This window comes from Haliotis asinina, chromosome 3, assembly GCF_037392515.1.
Source record: "Haliotis asinina isolate JCU_RB_2024 chromosome 3, JCU_Hal_asi_v2, whole genome shotgun sequence".
Classification (NCBI taxonomy): Eukaryota; Metazoa; Mollusca; class Gastropoda; order Lepetellida; family Haliotidae; genus Haliotis; species Haliotis asinina.
The window spans coordinates 5,712,991-5,731,912 of NC_090282.1; the positions used below are offsets into that span (position 1 = coordinate 5,712,991).

General features: G+C 42.5%; 1 protein-coding gene across 2 annotated transcripts in view; it reads left to right on the forward strand.

The window, feature by feature from the left end:
• The window catches only part of LOC137277355 (mucosa-associated lymphoid tissue lymphoma translocation protein 1 homolog), a 29,767-nt gene that overhangs the window by 1,303 nt on the left and 9,542 nt on the right, over positions 1 to 18,922 (forward strand). Inside the window, exons 2-11 of one of the 2 annotated variants that reach the window (XM_067809049.1) lie at positions 3,073 to 3,225; positions 4,738 to 4,901; positions 5,173 to 5,344; positions 6,497 to 6,603; positions 7,531 to 7,590; positions 8,739 to 8,908; positions 16,691 to 16,793; positions 17,262 to 17,414; positions 17,813 to 17,968; positions 18,235 to 18,616. In XM_067809049.1, coding sequence (XP_067665150.1) covers positions 3,080 to 3,225; positions 4,738 to 4,901; positions 5,173 to 5,344; positions 6,497 to 6,603; positions 7,531 to 7,590; positions 8,739 to 8,908; positions 16,691 to 16,793; positions 17,262 to 17,414; positions 17,813 to 17,968; positions 18,235 to 18,616 — 1,613 coding nt within the window. In that variant the 5' untranslated portion in view covers positions 3,073 to 3,079. Of the gene's footprint in view, positions 1 to 3,072; positions 3,226 to 4,737; positions 4,902 to 5,163; positions 5,345 to 6,496; positions 6,604 to 7,530; positions 7,591 to 8,738; positions 8,909 to 16,690; positions 16,794 to 17,261; positions 17,415 to 17,812; positions 17,969 to 18,234; positions 18,617 to 18,922 lie in introns of both variants that reach the window. The other variant, XM_067809048.1, reaches the window with a different exon arrangement.

Here is an 18,922-nt window from a genome sequence, read left to right on the forward strand (position 1 = left end):
TTTGCCTTAAACCGCTGTACATATCTGTACAGCGCACAGTGCGCCAAAGAAAATTCACTCACCGGCTAGACGTCGAGCACACCTTGGTATAGTGCGAAGTCGTCTAGTTATATGCTGGACTAGTGTTGGCGATAATTGGTGCGCGGCGATAACTGGTTGCTAGCCAGTAGTCATCACATTCAGCTTCTGTTTCACTTGTATATGAACTTAGAGAGATATAGTAATGTAAGTTTTTGTGTATTTGATTATGACCATAGCATTATTGATCTATTATTATGTTTATGTACATTATGAAATGGAACAGTGTAAACAATCTAGTTGACCTTTTGTGTGTTTTTAATTATTATTTTTAAAAAAAACACAACAAGTAGATATTATTTATTACTAATTTGTAGGCATTCAAAGACATTTCCTGTGATAGCACAAATGAGTGGAATGTTTCTGTTCAATGCTACAAATGATTGAAACACAAATATTGTGGAAAGTTACTGTTCAGTGCTACAAGAACAAATGAAAGATAGCACAAAGTAAGTGGAATGATTCTGTTTATTGCTACAACAAATGAATAGAAACGAAATGCAAGTATAGCAAATTACAGCCAACAAAATCTAAATAAATATTATCAGGCCATTACCTTGTTCAAGGAGTATGTCTGGCAATATCTACATATCTTACTTAGAATGTGTAAACCCAAAATGTAGAGCATGTTACATATGTAGTCATAATTTCATTTGTGCAAAAATAATATGTACACCCAAATGCTGTATACTGAAACACATAATTGTACATACACATTTACACACATATGACAATTTGTAAGGAGACAGGTATTGGTGGACATAATCCAGTTAAAAATGAAAATTCAAGGGAATTCCCCTGTATTTCAATAGTGCACTTCCTTTCTGTCCTGGTACAGTTTGTTGTGGGCTGTGTATGTGAAATGGCATATCGTCTGTTGTATGTGAGACAGGTGTGCTCGATGGTACTAGGTGAAGCTCTTGACCCTATTTAATTCAATCACTATTGAGTCATGATTATGTGAGCAAAATCCTTGGTATGTACTGAATATGTGTCATCTGACATGCCCATTGTTTCCACATGGGTGTTGCTATAGTTACTGTTACATCACCAATTAATGTGTTATGTCTTATCTATAGGGATGGATGCAAATAATCTGCACTGCGCAGTGCATAATGTGAATGAAAGGTACTGCCCATTGAATCCATGTAGTTGTAGTCATGGTAGGGAGCACATAATATTTTACTCTCCATTTTAGACATATTTTCACTCACTTACTAAATTTCATTCAAATGAGTAAATCCCCAACCAAAATAAGAGAAAGGCTTTTCAAATACCTTTCCCATAACAACCTGCTATGATATACAAGTAAATGAAATTCTGAGAAGTGTTTAACGCAAATCACAGAATAAATCAATTATTCTGTATTGTTTGCTGCTGATCATTCTGACAGAACATGACACAGTCATGAACCATTGTCACATGTGCACTACCAGGATGATAGTGCCCTTAAGCCAGACCAGTTTTGCTATTTTATCCTTAGGGATAGTGGAATGTCAAGCATATCAGTGGGTATCACTGTTCGAGTGTGGAGATGGTCAGGGTTATCTTCCATCCCAACAAGTTCCTTCTGTCTGTGTGGCCACAATACTTTGTCCAAAGCAAATCTCCTAAACTTTGGTTATAGCTTAAGCAAACTTGATACAAATATCAACATGTGCCTTTTTGCGGATAGACTCAGATATGAATTTTAGTTTTAGTGGTTTCCATGGAAACATGACTTAGGATGGGGCTGTGAGGATGTCATCTTGTCTGGAGCAGATCTCCCAAACTATACATGCCAGATTCATCAATATTTGTACACATATCAAGCATGATCCCACGATGTGCCTTTTTGGGTTTAACTGTGAATTTCATTTTCTGCAGTTTCCATGGAAACTTGACTTAGGCTGTGGCTTTGAGGATGCCAGTTTGCTCCAAACTTTAGCTTTATCAAACTTGGTACACATGAACACCATGTTCACCATGATCACTAGATATGTCACTGGTTACACCAGTGTGTGAATTTTATATTTTGTGGTTTCCATGACAACAAGTTTGGTTTTGACTGAAATTGATAGTTGTGCTCTTTTCCGGCACAGACTTGGCACATGGATAGGTCTGGTGTTATAGTGATGTCTTTTGGTAGGTTTGGATTTCTGAATAAAATAATTTTGTTTTTCCATTGCAACAAGTTCGACTTTGACTGAATTTGGTGGCATTGTTCTTTTCCACAGCAGAACTGCAAAACCTTACAATAGTCTCCTTCCACTCTGCCAAATGCACACCAAAACATTGAAGTACTGTTATCATAATTAGTAGACCTATCCATGAAGTGTAGTTTGCCATTTTGGGTGATATTGATGACTTTGTCTTCTTGTTACTTCTGAAGGGACATATTTGTTAATGTATTGTGTTTCATTCTCTGGTTTTATGTGTTAAACTTTGATAGCATGAGGAAAGAATCTTGATATTTCTGAATATCCAAGTGCTTAGTAACTTTGAGGCCTGACACTGAATATGTAAATGAGTTTCTTTTCGAGCAACCTCGTCCTATTTGCTGGAAAGCCATCCATATTTTTACATGTCTTGATCATCTCTAAGATCAACCAGCAAGGCAGCAGTCTAACAAACAGTGTAATGAAAGTAAATGAGTGTTTTTTTCTGTCATGTTCTAAATGAAGGGTATGTACATTGATTTATGTTTTTTATTCGTAAACAGTTTATAAAAAAACATTCATGAGTGTTCAATCATTAAAGTGTTTTTTTTTTCATTGCAGCAAGGCAACATTTTCCTCAGAGGGGACGATAGTGATAAGAAAACTTCAAATTATTGTATTATTTCAGAATGAGTCTCCCATGTGGTGAGGGACTTAGGAAACACAGAAAAATTATGGCTGATCTAGTGGAGGATGATCATGTAATGCATATATACTGTCATTGACTGAATAGAAGAATACGATTGTGAAGGTGATGGTGGTAAATCAGTGTTGAAATGGAGGTATTCTGTCACAGGTACAAGATGACACTTCGTGTCCCTGGTAACAACAACATCTGCAGCCTCAGTGGGCGGGTGATGCTGCAGCTTCGCGATGATCTAGATACTGCCCCTGAATCACAGAACTGGAGGGCCTTGGCAGCAATACTCAGAGAACCCTATGTGTTCAAGTAAGTCAGTCATGAAAACTTTTTACTTCAGGCAGCAGGAACTGAAACAGAGTTGTTAGTAGAAGAAGTTAGTACTTGCAATTTACTTAGCCCTGATGATAACATCTCTGTCCAGCCATGCATAAAGAAAGCACTGAGGGATGTAGAGTTGTATTAAACCGTTGGTCATGCTGATTCGGGCGAAGACTTGGTTCACCCTCCCAGTTAGGGCAACTTTGCAAGACCAGACAACCATATTGTACTTGACATATACTGAAGGGAAAAAATAAAGGATCACATTAAAGAACAAGTGCTCCTTTATTTTTTTCCAGGTTTCTTTACAAGGTGTGCCATATACTTGTGAAGAAAGCTTGGAAACAAGTAAAGAAACACTTGCACTCGGTACTTTCATCATTCATGTCACCCCATCTCTTTTCCCTCAGTATATATAGCCATCCTGTGCTATGCAGATCTTTAATAATGAAACAGAGTATCCTTAAACCTGTATGATTTGGTCAGTGACAGTATGATTAGGTGGAACTTTGAGAGCGTTCTTCGTAAATTCAGCGAACCCCGAAAGTGGGAAACAATGTAAGAATGTTTGTTATGTGTGATAATAAGTTAGCAGACCTTGTGACTTTGTTGATGGCAGGTCATTGTACCCTGTCCTCGATCTATGATATACCGCAGGAATATCATTGAGAGCAGTGTTAAGCTATCAACACACATAGCAGTCCATACATGAACATAATGTAAATAAGTGTATTTCTTTTATTTGATATCAGTTATGAAATAATTCACAATGTGCCTAGTTCCGTTGATCTCAAATGAATAATGCTGTAGTAGACACTTTGTTTCTCTGTTGTTTAATGTGTTTATGTGTTACCATGGTTTCAACTGTCATCTGACCTCTCAATTAGGAAATAGATCTCAACAATAGTGGAAGCTGACATGCAACCTAACATCTAACTTGTTTTCTCTTAAGGAGTTGCTCACAGGTGTTACTCTGTTGAATATAGATGAAATATTGCTGAAAGCAGTATAGGCCTGTACTCATACACTCACTCTCACAGTCTCAGTCAACATCCATGAAGATCTGGGGTAGAATAGGTCTTCACCAACCCACGCTTGAAACATTAGGCAACAATGCTGTAGGTGCCTAACACTTTTCACAATAGTGGTTAAGTATATAAAGAACTAGAATCTGAGACCCGTGAAGGTTCCGGAGTAGAAATTACTAGAATAGGCCTTCAGCAACCCATGCTTGCCACAAAAGGCAACTGTTCTTGTTGTAAGAGGCGACTAATGGGATCGGGTGGTCAGGCTCGCTGACTTGGTTGACACCAAGTCATCAGTTCCCATTAGTGCAGATCGATCCTCATGTTGTTGATCACTGGATTGTCTAGTCCAGAACTGATTATTTACAGACCTCCGTCATATAGCTGGAATATAACTGAATGCAGCATAAAACAAAACTCACTAACTCACTCAACAAAGATAATATAGAGATGACATTCCTCTGCTGATTTTCAGGCAGTCAGAGATTGAGAGATTTGCCATGCAGATCTACAGCAACGGAAGTCCAGCCAACCAGTTATTGTTATCTCTAGGAGGGCGTGGAATGAAAGTGAAGGAACTGGTGCACTATCTGGATCAGCTCAAACTTGAGAAAATTCTCAGAGAGTTCAAAAACTATGGTTTGTCCAGTTGATTTATCTCGTCATTCCCCTAATTCAGTGCTATTCAATGGTTAAGATTTCCCCAGTGTAGATGTATGGTTTCTCTTAAGGTGTATGTTGATGGCACACAGGGCACAGTCAGCATTATCATGAAGCCTAAAGTCTGGCATGTTATCAAATTCTACAGGTGGAATAACATATCTTGAATGGATTGATATTGAAATTACTGGGGTTTTTTTAATGTAGATATGGTGAGTTTACCATCATGTACAAGTTGTAGTTTTGACAGAGCCTATAGAGATCAATGAGCAGCCAGAGAGCCAGCTGAAGCTGTATGCTGGTGAGAAGCTGGTGCTGCATGTGAGAGCTACAGGCTTCCCATACCCCCGGTACCAGTGGTTTAAAGGAGACACCAGAATCGACAGGGCTACAGAGAGCATGTTCACAATTAACAATGTCAAGTAAGTATTTATTGAAAAGAAATAACACAGTTTCAGCTTGGATGCTAACTATAGTGTGGATGTTTAGGGAGACATTACAAAATGTTCATAGAGAGATATTATTATAGGTGAGGCAGAATTCACCTTTAAACAGTGACCTACATTCTTCATAATAATTGCATTTGCAAGACTTTGTTAGATCACTCAGCCATTGTAGTGAAGATTACCACTAAGGGATAAAAAATATTTACATTCCCAGTTGATTATGAATCATCTTGGCATTGAGACAGTAAAGTAGGGATGTAGGGAGGAGTTTAACACCGGCTGGGTTTGAGCTGAATATGGTGGATGATGACAGCTAATGGTGCTTCATTTATTTCCTGTGTAATATACATATATCTTGTGTTCCCATACTCAACTAAACTGTCAGTTCCTCCACCTGTTAACAATGCACAAATACTCTAAAGACATTTTACATTCCAGGATGCAACAAAGTAACTGGGTTATATTTTGTATATATCGGAACATATTTCTAGTCAGGAGGATTATTTACCAGGAGCACCAGTCCCTGCATTCTTATCCTCAAATCAGCCAAATCAAATCTTCAAATCAAAACATGCCTCCGAGGTTTGGGTAGACAATGTAAAACCGCAAGGGGAAGGAAATCTGACCCCAGTGGTTTTACATTGTCTAGCCAAACAGAGGAGAAGTGTTTCCTCTAATATATATACCGTCATTGATGGATAATTACAGTGCAGATGATCATTTAATAAAGCTACATAACTATAACTGAAGTGCATGTAAAATCAATTTAATGACAGTAACTATAAATGGATAATTCAACCCCACTTCCTTCAACAGCCCAGTAAAGCGTCTGCCTACAAATCTGAATGATGCACTTCCAGGCCTCCTAGGGAAAACATTTATACTTTGAGCTTAATCTTAAACAATATTTTTCAGTTGATTTCAGTCAATATCATTTGAATGTTGATGTTCATATAGACTTAGGAAAAGATTGCAGAAACTATAACCTGGGAGGAGGTCTATCTAGCGAAAAGTAAAACCTGTCCCTGCAAAACAAAACCTTAAAATGTGGTTATTCTAGGAAAAAAAGATGTAGTTAGAAGCACACTTCAGGTTTATATGTTATAGCCCTGTTGTGTTTGTCTACAGAGAGAAGGACAGTGGGGAGTATATTTGCCGCCTTCACAACAGTGCAGACAACAGTCAAGTAAAATTCACTGAGTATGCCAGTGTCAGAGTATATCTGAACACTCCAGGTTTGTGCATTTCCTTTATGGAATGACTACATGTGTTTCTAGAGAACTCTCAAGTTGTAAAACAGTGAATGAGTTGAGGATTACACCGCTTTTAGTAGTATTAGAGCAATATTACTGCGGGGGGACACCAGAAATGAGATTCACACATTGTACCAATGTGGTGAATCAAACCCAAGTCTTTGGCATGATAAGTGAACTGTTTAATCACTGGGCTACCCTACCTCCCCATGTTGTAAGAGATGACCCCTGGGAATACATTGTGTATTCAAAGCTTCTGGTGGTGGGAGTTCCTGGTCTAGACTACCTGTTGTCCAGTTCCATTTATATGGAGCTTGCAGTGGCTGAGTATGTTGTTGGCTTACTTTATGTGGTGGCAATTAGGCACCTGACAAAAGTACGAGAATCTGTACTTTTCTGGGAAAGTGTTATCCCAGACAATAACATGTTACAAAAGGCCACTGTATAGCAAGAACCGGTAGTCTGACAGATGTTGTTGAATATGCAGGGGCCAGGGGCCAGGTCACCCGGCTTTTTTGGTACACACCCTGTCCCTTACAGGAAATTTTGGTAATGTGACGTGTGAAGGTCACGGGGTAGAATAGGCCTTCAGCAACCCAGGCTTGACATAAAAGGCGACTATGCTTGTCGTAAGAGGGATTGGGTGGTCAAGCTCACTGACTTGGTTGACACATGTCATCGGTTCCTAATTGCGCAGATTGATGTTGATCACTGGATTGTCTGGTCCAGACTCAATTATTTACATATGGCTGGAATAATTCCGAGTGCGACGTAAAACTAAACTCACTCACTCACTCACTTTGTTAATGTCCCAGTACTACAGGGAACATAGGCTGCAACAATAACATAACTTGTTTCCTTGATTCCAAATGACATTGCATTCAGTGGTTTGTGTTGTTTTGTGTTCAGTGCTGGAGAAGACAGACATTCCCATGGAGAAAGGCCAGCAGCCAGCGGTGTATCCAGCAGGCAAGTGACTCGAACACTGCAACAGATCAGTCCATCCAGGGACACATGTTGGCTCACTCATGTAGATGTAGTGTAGGACCCACATGCACTTGCGATCTTAACTCAAAGATCATCACATCTCACATAATATGGAGATAAACATACTGTGTTAGATAGTCATAGATATATAGCGAAATTATATTAGCTCTAAATTTAATTTAAAACCAAATATGTTGCGTGAGGTTTAAGTGACAAATTTAGACCTATTATAGTTTTGTGCTATACCTCTGATTATCCAACACAATATGTTTATCTCCATTTTATCATAACCATGTTATTGCTATTTTAAAAGAAATCACTTGGTGTTGGAGAGTCAAAGGTATATAGTGATTATATTATTGTAGATTTGGGCAAATTGTTGATTTGTAACACTACTCTGTTTCTTGATTGTACAGTAATCATTTGCATACACTAACTCCAAGTGGATTAATTTATCAATATGTTCTCAAACAAAAGTGCTTCAAGTTTCCACATACTTCCAGTTCCATATTGTGTGTAAAGAATGAATTTTCATCGTGTTAGTTAGATCCTTGACCTGTATGATTTGTGGATCTTTATTCAAAATGATGTCTTGTTGTAAGCGATAACACTGTTGGGAGTGCCCTTTGTCATATTCATCAAGCAAGATTTTATATGTATGTTGTATTGTATAAAAAATATGAAGATGTCTGTACAAGAAAAAACAGAGAAAAAGTACTCATAATCTACATGCAATGTTTTTTAATTCCAAAGATTGTGAATCATTTCAAACTGATATAATAATTTTACCTTGTTTATTGAAAACAACTGTGTAATAATGAGAGTCATTGGATGTTGTAGTTACATCATTTACAGATTTACTTGATGTACTTCTACATTGTGTACAAAGACTAATACAGACGGTGAAAATATATAATTTTCACAGAAACAGGTTTCAGAACTTGTGGGAAGGAGTTATGTAGGGCTGTAACATCAGCATAATGGATGGGTGAGGGGAAGTATATGGCTATATATTCTCTAGAGGCTACAAACGTTTTGAGAAAATAGGCCCATGGACTGTTATAGAAACTATTATGAACAGGAATGAAAACTTGTACTGTAATAACTGAAATCTCTAATGTTTATTTCAGAGAAGGAGATGTGTTTTCTACCAGTGATAACAGGCCACCCAAGGGACAGCTTTGTTTTCAATGGTCATGCCTTTGTTCTGCTGTGTGAAGCCGAGGGAAGACAACCAATGCGCTACAGGTGGCTTAAAGAAGACCAGTTTTACAAGGAATCTCATTGCCCCTACTTGCAGGTAATGGACCAGCCACTGACCATGTAGAGAAAAAAGAATTTGGCCTCAGATATATTTGCTTGGTATACAGAAAGTTATGAAAGAGACGTATTAGGTGAAAGAAAAGTAAACCTTTCAGAAGCACTGAAACGAAATGCCTTACACAAATCCCTCCTTCCAGATATTTTGGGGTCTGTACTCATTTGGGTCTAATCTTGCTGACAAATAGAACTATTTTCTGAAGTAGTATTATCAGTTCCAACCACCTTCATCACCCATTTTGTAGACAGACAGTTAGCAGTTTTTATCCACTGCAATGCATTTTGTAGGGTAGGGGTGGGGAGGGTATTAAAATGCACTCCATCCGTGTGTGCATCCATCCATGCATTTGTGCATTTGTTCTTTATTTCTTCACCAAACTTAGACAGACACATAGACAGATCTGGTGGTGCACAGGTGCCGTTTAGTAGTTTTGGAATTCTGAATACTGAATGAAGTATTTTTTGTGTTTCCATGGTAACAAGTTTGACTGACTGAATTTGGTGGGTGTGCTCTTTTCCGGAGAACTGTAAAACCTTTCACTATTTCTAAACCAAACTTGACACATAGGTTGGTCTGGTGGTGTACTGGTGCCATTTGGTAGTTTTGGAATTAAGAATAAAGTATTTTGGGCATTTCCATAGTAACAAGTTTGACTTTGAGTTTGACTGCATTTGTTGGGTGTGCCTTTTTCCAGACCAGAACTCCAGACCAGAACTTCAAAACCGTTCACTGTTACTTCACCAAACCTGGCACATAGATTTTGTGGTGTACTGGTGCCTTTTGGTTGTTTTGGAGTTTTGAATGAAATATATTTTTGCATTTCCATGGTAACAAATTTGACTTTGACTGAATTTGGTGGTAGTGATCTTTTTACGGAGGAGAACTGTAAAACCTTCCAATATTTTTTCCTCAAATTTGGCACATTGATTAGTCTGGTGGTGTACTGGTGCCTTTAGGTAGTTTTTGAATTCTGAATAAATAAATTTTTGACTTACCTTACCATAGGTCTTATGCATATTACCTCTAGCTTCGCTAAACGAGATCAGACAGTCGTTGATTCGCCATCCCCTCGATGGCTACCTCATGTAATCTACGAATGTAGTCACGGAAGTGACGTGATCTCTCCACTCGCGCGAGAGCGCAGAATCCAAAATTCACTTTTACCTTTAGCGTTCGTGCGAACGGACGTGTTGGTTTGCAGTTTTTTTTTCCTACTGTGTGTAGTTTCAATAAAGTTGCTACTCCTTGGTAGGTATGGTTTGTATCCCCTCATTATGTATCAAAGTCAAGTCATACAAGCATTTAATGTGCTTACCTTGCTACCTCGTGTTGTTCTTTTCTCACTCAGGCTTGGCTTGGCCATGTCGGAGGTGAGAACGACATGGCGTCCATGAGGGTAGTTCATCTTGTTGGTGGTTTGCCCGTCATGTTTCTGCCCATGCTTGGTCATTTTCACTTGTGTTTTCGGTATTTAGCATACTTTTTTCTGCCATGAATTTCAGCGTAGCGAAGGCAGCCATTGTGGTTGTTATTTTTCGCTGCCCCGCACTTACGGGTGTGCCTATTTTTTACGTAGGGGTGCAACTACTTTCTACATTTTTATGTAGGGGGTTTTCCTCCTAGTATTGTATTAACATGTCGTCAAGTCGTGGTTTCTTGTCTGTTACAGTTCTGTGTATGACTCGACACTATTGTACTGTCTGCAAGGGGCAGAAATCAGCCAAGGACCCACATCCCTGGTGTCCGGATTGTGCGTCCGCTGTTTGTTCCATCGATAGTCGGTGCCTACACTGTCAAGCGTTATCTCTCACCGATTTCAAGACCTTTTTGGCGGTTCGGAGGAAACGTTTTACGCAACGTAAGAGAAGAATGTCGTCGCCAGCGTCTTCCTTGGGATCCTTACCTGACGACCAAGATCTACCACCGCCTTCAATACCACTATCAACGCCGAGTGTGGAGCGCTCATCTATTACGCCGGCGCGCTCCTCTCCAGAGCCTACGCGTTCGGACGCCTTTGTAGATTTATCTCACCCGGATGCCTTATCCCATCCTGAAGTTCAGAGGCTTCTGCGATCTCTCTTGACGCCGGGCGCTGCTGTACTCCCTACCTCGGTATCTACACCTTTACCAACGACAGCGCCTAGACTTACGCCAGCGCCGTTGCCTGTACCAGCGCCTCTGCCTGTCCCGGCGCCACTGCCTGTCCCGGCGCCTTTGTTTACATCAGCACCGGTGTTTTCGTCAGCGCTTATTCCGACGCCAGCGCCTATTCCGACGCCAGCGCCTGTACCAACGCCAGCGCCAATATTGTTGCCGGACCCTGCTCCTATAACTACGTCTTATCGGATCCCCAGAGTGTCTCATACGCTGACTAAAGAAGAAATGTTACAGCGCCAGCTGGATGAAGAGCGCGCTCGTCGTTTAGAGGCTGAGCGCTCCCGGCGCAGATCTCGTTCTAGGTCCCCGAAGGGTCGGCGCTCTCGTTCTCCACACCGTAGCAGGCGCCGGCGCTCCCGGTTGGTTTCCCGCTCTCCAAGGCGCTCCTTAGAGGAAGACTCACGTACCAGAAGTAGACGTAGAGTGCGATCTCGGTCAAGATCACCACGACGTCTCTCTAGATCCCAGCGTTCGCGATCGCCGGAACCACTGCGGACTTCCGGCAAAGAATTTAACACTAAGAACTCTGCTTCCAACTCGAGTCAGCGACGAGAATCAACCTCTATTTCCTGGGAGGAACACGAGGAACAGTTCTTTTGCCCAGACTATGAGGAGGAACCTGGCAATGTTGGTGATAGTGATGGCACCTATCTTCCCTTAACTGCTGTCTTTGAGTGGATTGCCGACAGATTACCGGACTGTCCTTCCCCTTCTTCGGATTCAAACAACCCGGCGTCGATTCACTTGACTCCTGAGTTACTTATTCCACCACACCCTATGGTGGCGGATGCGATTACTTTGTTAGACTCGGACTTTGCGAAGTTATCCTTAAATCCGACCATCAAAGCGTCGAAGTCTAAGAAATCAGATTATAAAGTGCACAGTCTGGATTTTGCCGACAACGGGGCGGCGCTAGACGATTCAATTAAGAGGTTGTCAAGTTCAACTCCATCATCTTACAGAGTTCAGGATTCAAAGTTAGCAGCTGTTGATACTGAACTGAAACGTATGCTTAAACCTATCTCGGCGCTTGCGTCAGCCACCTCCGCTGCAGCCTTGGATTTGTCAGAGGATAATGCCTCGAGGGTGGATCATTTAACTACCATTTTTGCTTGGCAAGGCAGAGTACTCCATGACCTACTTGGACACTTACGTGCGGCGCTAGCCATGACTACTACTATGCGCCGATCTGGATTTTTAGATGCTTGTTCTTGGCAAGAGGAATTTAAACGTCAACTTCTTCGTGCACCATTTACGTCTAAGTTCCTCTTTGATGAAAAGATACCGTCGGTGTATAAACAACATGCCGAACTTACTAACACGGAAGTGGCGCTGTCAACTTTCGAGGCCTTGGGCTCTGCATTTCGTGGCCGAGCCAGGGGTAATGCCAAGAAAAGATATGTACCCAGGAGAGAGTCGATCCGTTCCTCGTTTGGGAGGGGACGAGGTCGTACCAAAGACTCAGATGTCCAGCGCAAGCCTCAAGAACGTGGCAGGGATGCCCCAGCTACGTCCGGTCGAGGTAGGGGCAAGCGTCCCTACTCCGGCCGCTGAAGCCATGGACTACTACGACTGGGACCTCCCACCCCCAGTCGTACCAGTTCATCCGACCCCTGTAGGTGGGAGACTAGGGATCTTCTGGGCCAACTGGACATTCCTGGAAGACCCGTTTGTTTGCAAGATCCTGAGAGCCGGCTACAAGCTACCACTAGCCAGAGCTCCGCCGTTGACTACCACTCCCCTGTCACGAGGGTACTCAATAGATCAACAGGTACTTATCCTAGAAAACATCAACATTTTATTAACAAAACATGCTATAGAGATAGTGTCAGAACCCCATCTCTCCCCGGGGTTCTATTCACCCATCTTCCTGATACCCAAGAAAGGTTCCACCAAAATGCGGATGATTCACAACATGGCGACTTTCAACAACCTGTATTTAGCCGAGCCCCCGCATTTCCGAATGACATCACTGGATCAGATCCGAGCCAAATTGTCACCCGGAGCTTGGATGGCCAGCCTAGATTTACAGGATGCTTACCTGCACGTTCCTGTATTCCCACGCCACAGGAAGTTCCTGCGTTTCATATTCAACGGAGTACACTACCAGTGGCGAGTGCTGCCGTTTGGAATTTCTACGGCCCCGTGGCTTTTCACTCGGGTCACACTGCCTGTCACCCGGTTTCTGCACCTCCGGGGGATAGACTTCGATCCTTACATCGACGATTGTTTTCTAAATCACTGCAATCCTCAGTTGCTACGCAAACAACTGGACTTCTCCACACGCCTACTTCAACAGTTGGGATGGATTATCAATTTCGAGAAGTCGCAACTGAAACCAACGCAGGAGTTAACGTTCATTGGGGGGTTGTTCCTGACTCGGCTCAATCTAGTCAGGGTCCCTCCCGATCGATGGCAGAAGATTCTCGCCTTTACGGATCGAGCTCTGTCCCTACCTCTCACCCTCAGAGAATGGCAGTCTCTGTTGGGCTTGTTGACGTCGGCGCAGGACCTCACCCTCAGAGGACGGCTTATGCTGCTCCCACTACAGAGGTTCCTATTACCATTCATTCGAGAGAACGACCTCCAGTCGTCATTTCTTCTACCCCCGCACCTGCATCAGTACCTCAGGTGGTGGACGGTAGAGTGGAACGTCTGCGCCGGTGTTTATTTGACAAACTTCAACCACGACCACGAATTGTTTGTAGACGCATCCCTCTTGGGATGGGGTGCTCATTTGAACGGCCAGACAACCTCAGGGCTGTGGTCAGACGCCGAAAAGGAGTGGCATATCAACAGCCTGGAGATGCAAGCAGTCATCCTAGCGGTTCGCCACTGGCTACCGGTCCTAACAGACTCCAGACTCCTGGTAGCGTCCGACAATTCCACGGTCGTGTGGGTGATTCACAATCAGGGTACAACCAGGTCCAAACAACTTCTGGACCAGATGTTCCTGTTAGCGGATCTGGTAGACAGCAACGGCATCGTGATCGCGGCTCGTCACATTCCCGGCTGCAAAAACATTCTGGCAGACGCCCTGTCGCGCCCCGGCAAACCATCCCCGACGGAGTGGATGCTTCATCCGGACGCATTTCGCCAGATTTGCTGGCAACTCGGGAGACCACTGGTAGATCTTTTTGCCACCAGTTTCAATCACCAGTTACCAACGTACGTATCTCCCGTGCCGGATCCACAGGCGTGGGCAGTCGACGCGATGTCTCTATCATGGGAAGGACTGGACGCATATGCGTTCCCTCCTCCAATTCTTCTCTCGGATGTAATCGCCAAGATCAGACTGACGCAGAACCTCCGACTGCTTTTGGTCGCACCTTGGTGGCCAGCCAGATCGTGGTTTCCCGATCTTCGACGGCTCGCCAGCGGAGACCCTTACAAACTTCCAGAGTGGTTGCATCTGCTTCGACATCCACACAGTCGACAGCTGCATCCGGATCCACGGCGATTCCATCTTCACGCATGGGTCATCTGCAGAGAGCATTAAAGGCTAAGGGCTACTCTGCGCACGTGGCGAACGTTATAGCTCGCGCGCATAGAGTTTCTACCCGTTCTTTATATGACGACAAATGGCGCTCTTTTGAGAATTTTTGCACACGAAGATCTCAAGATCCCATGGCAGCATCTCCTCAGTTTGTGGCACAGTTCCTTCTCTACCTACGGAACTCTAGACATCTCAAAGGCAGTACCTTAGGCACCTATTTGTCAGCTTTGAATTCTGTCCTTGCTATCAAGTCAGATTCACAGATCTCCAAGATACCGGAACTTATTGCGCTTCTCAAAGCTTTCAAGCTGGAAGACCAGAAGACCAAGTTTCGTCCTCCAGCTTGGGATCTTAATGTTGTCCTTCAACATCTCAGAGGGCCGCCGTACGAGCCATTAGAAGAAGCCTCCTTTGAACATCTTTCCAAGAAGACGGTTTTCTTACTATCATTGGCAACAGCGGCTAGAGTCAGCGAGATCCATGCTCTTGACGTTACTCAGATCCGATTTGAACAGTCAAGACACGGACGTGCTCATTTGGGTTTGCTTTGGGATTTTGTGGCTAAGAACCAGCTTCCCGGGCAGCCTAACAGGTTATTCTCCATCCCTCCTTTGTCTACGATCTTGGGTCATCATGACTTGGAGGAGGAGCTGCTATGTCCAGTCAGGGCTCTCAGATGCTATATTAAAAGGTCAGCCTCTAGGAGACGATCCCGCAAAAGGTTATTCATTCCCTTTGCCGTGTCCTGCAAAGGTGAAGTAAACAGAAATACTATTGCCCTCTGGCTCAGATCGACTATCCTGGCGGCCTATGACGACAAGCACCTGCCTCATCCGGTAGCAAGTAACCCGCACGAGATCAGGGCCTTGGCGTCTACGATGGCCCTCCATCGGAACTGCACAGTACCGCAGATCATGGAGGGCTGTTTCTGGAGGTCATCAACTGTCTTCGCATCCCACTACTTGAGGGACTTGGCAGTTGAAGACGTGGAGGGATTACAGTCATTTGGTCCATTGGTGGTTGCTCAGCAACTTACCCGACCATCCGCCCATTAGGTAACTACACTTCTACTTACCTTTGGTCTTAAGATTAACCTCACCCCCAGGGTGCGTCGGTTTTTCTTTGGAGTTCTATTGGGTTGCTCTTTGTCCTGTTCCAGGTATTATCCTGAGACCGTTGACATTGGCTTTCCCGAGTTCTCCTGATGCATGTGCACTGTTTGCTGAGGGATGGTCCTCTGGAGTCCACACCACCATCCATCTGTCGAAGCCATATGCATAAGACCTATGGTAAGGTAAGTTAAAAATTTATTAAAATCTAAATATTTTAGATATTTAAATACTTACCTTACCATAGGGCGGTGACTCCCTCCCAACGCTGGATGCTCCTCCCCACTTTGGACTCTTCGGACCTTCCGGTTGACGGTAAAAGTGAATTTTGGATTCTGCGCTCTCGCGCGAGTGGAGAGATCACGTCACTTCCGTGACTACATTCGTAGATTACATGAGGTAGCCATCGAGGGGATGGCGAATCAACGACTGTCTGATCTCGTTTAGCGAAGCTAGAGGTAATATGCATAAGACCTATGGTAAGGTAAGTATTTAAATATCTAAAATATTTAGATTTTAATAATTTTTTGTGTTTCCAAGGCAACAAGTTTGACTTTGACTGAATTTGGTGGGTGTGCTCTTTTCCAGAGGATAACTTGACACATAGATAGATCTCGTTGTGTACTTGTGTCTCTTGGTAGATTTGGAATTCTGAATAAAATATCTTTCTGTGTTTCCATGGCGACAAGCTTGACTTTTACTGAATAGTAGTTGTAGTAGTAGTTGTTTTCTGGAGCAGAACTGTAAAACCTTTCAATCTTTCTTCACCAAACTTGGCACATAGATTGGTTTGGTGGTGTACTGGTGGCTTTTGGTAGTTTTGAATTCAGTATAAAATATTTTCAATATTCTCCTTCCAGTTTGTCAAAACATTTGACATCATCATAACTAGTAGACATATTCATGAAGAGTATTTTGCCATTGCGGGGGATATTGATGACTTTGTCTTTTTGTTCATTTTGTTTCTGGTTTTGACAGAGTATTGTTTATTTGTTACAGGTTGATAATGCTACCCCTCATGACAGTGGCAGATACACATGCAGAGTGATAAATGACTTTGGTGAGGCAGTCAGTATCCCAGCTGTGATAATGGTGGCAAATGGTAAGTCAGTGTCAATATTCTGGGTGATGGTGGTGGCAAATGGTATGTCTGTGTCAATACTCTGGTTGATAGTGGTGGCAAATGGTAAGCCATTGTCAATACTCTGTGTGATAATGATGCCAAATCATGAACTACTGTTCCAAACCTTTAAAACATGACTCAGTGGTACCAAGCCTACAAAACAATGACATGATCATCAACTCTCTCAGAATCTTTACCCCAAAACTAACTGTACAAGTTTGTCACATAGTTATTGGTACATTGCATTTACGTTTAATCTATGCACATGGTATCAGAAAATGTAAGATTCCAGAGATACTAACAAAACTCAAACTTTGAATGAAATCAGAAGTTTTTGCTTGTGATATACAAAGGGAGATAATATGCTAATTACAAAATGTGCAGGCCACTAGAAACTGTGGCCAGAAAGATGACTTTACAGTTGTATATTATTGTAATTACCTCCAGAACCACAGCCACATGCTGGGTCCCTGCCCCAAATCATCCAGCAGCCAGTCAGCTGCCATGTTCCTTTTGGCAGCGCTGCCATGTTTGTCTGTGAGGGTTGTGGACAACAACCTCTGCAGTACCAGTGGTTTCAGGATGGCTACCCAATCCCAGGTAACAAGTTTGTGTAAATTTAAACCAGACTGGGGCTAATGACTAAGAACGCTACATATGAAATTAGTTGCTGAAAATGTTCAGTTCAGTATGTATTTCATTAAGTCTGATTGCACACGTCAGAATTCACTCTACAAAGGCAGAAAGATGGGTGAGATTTTGATGTGACATAACAAATGGAATGTTTTTGTTCATCATTGTATTATTTATTTTTTGCAACAAATCACCTGTACTGTTGAGTCCTGCCCTTCAAATAAACCCATGATCAAGTGAATCAAGAGAGGGTCCCACAACACAATTAGGCCAGTTACACTAGTAGTCAAAATTCTCCATCTTCAGCAGTCACACAGACTTTGTAAGAAAATAATATTGCTATGGACGAAACTGTTTGTTGCTAGGGGCGACATTACCACAGTTGGCTCTGCCCCATGTGCAGCAGGAAGCTGTCCTCCATTGTCAGGTGTCCAACAGATGGGGTCGGGCCTGCTCCAACACAGTCTTCCTCCGAATCCAGATCAACTCCCCAATGCCACGCACCATCGGGGGATATTCAGGTCAGTGATATCAACATGTTCATCCTTCACACATACCTTGCATACCAGCTCTCTCCAACTATTTGTGCAACCTCTCCTCATCATATCATTATCTTTGTGGTTTTGCCAAGCATATTTTCTGTCCATATGGCTAGTTAAAAGATCTGCAGTGACATTAAAGCAAAAGTGACTTATTCTCTGCATTCTTGATAGCATCTTTTGATGTGCTTCAAGATGTCTGTCTGTACTTTTTCATGAGACTACAACATTACCCTCTCATGCTTCAGCCACAGACAAGGTAGCTCTTCTCATCGGAAACTACAACTATAGATGTGAAATAAGTCTCAAAGCACCCAAAACAGATATTCAGATTTTGTCAGATATCTTCCGGAGACTTGACTTCAAGGTGGTGTCCTTGTTGAACTTGACCTTGACTGAAATGAAGGCTGCTGTTGATGAGTTCTGTGAACTTCTGGGAGATGGGGTGTACAGTGTATTTTATTTCTGTGGCCATGGCTTTGAGGAGAAAGGTCACTGCTATTTTGTGCCGGAGGATGCCCAGACCGATTTCAAGGAAACAGATTGTCTCAGTGCAGACTCTGTGTTGGACTCGTTGCAGCGGAAGAAGCCTAAGATCTGCACCATGATCCTCGACATCTGCAGGAAGAAGTATAAACTTTATTTAATGCATATGTACTGCTGTGTGATGCTTGAAAACATTTTCACATCCAGTCCAGTTTTTGTTGATACATATTTTTTTTCTCCATTCCAAATTTAATATAATCAAGGTGGGCTTGGAGAGGTGGTTGGCACTTCCCATATCAATTTTAATGAGTATCAGGAAAGTTGTGACATCATCTGTTATATCACATCAGGATATCAGCCAGGTGATACGTGATACGACTAAATATGTGGTTGGTGAGAAACAGTCAGTAATGGCGTTACTTCATATGATAGCTCTTTGTAAAGGTCCGT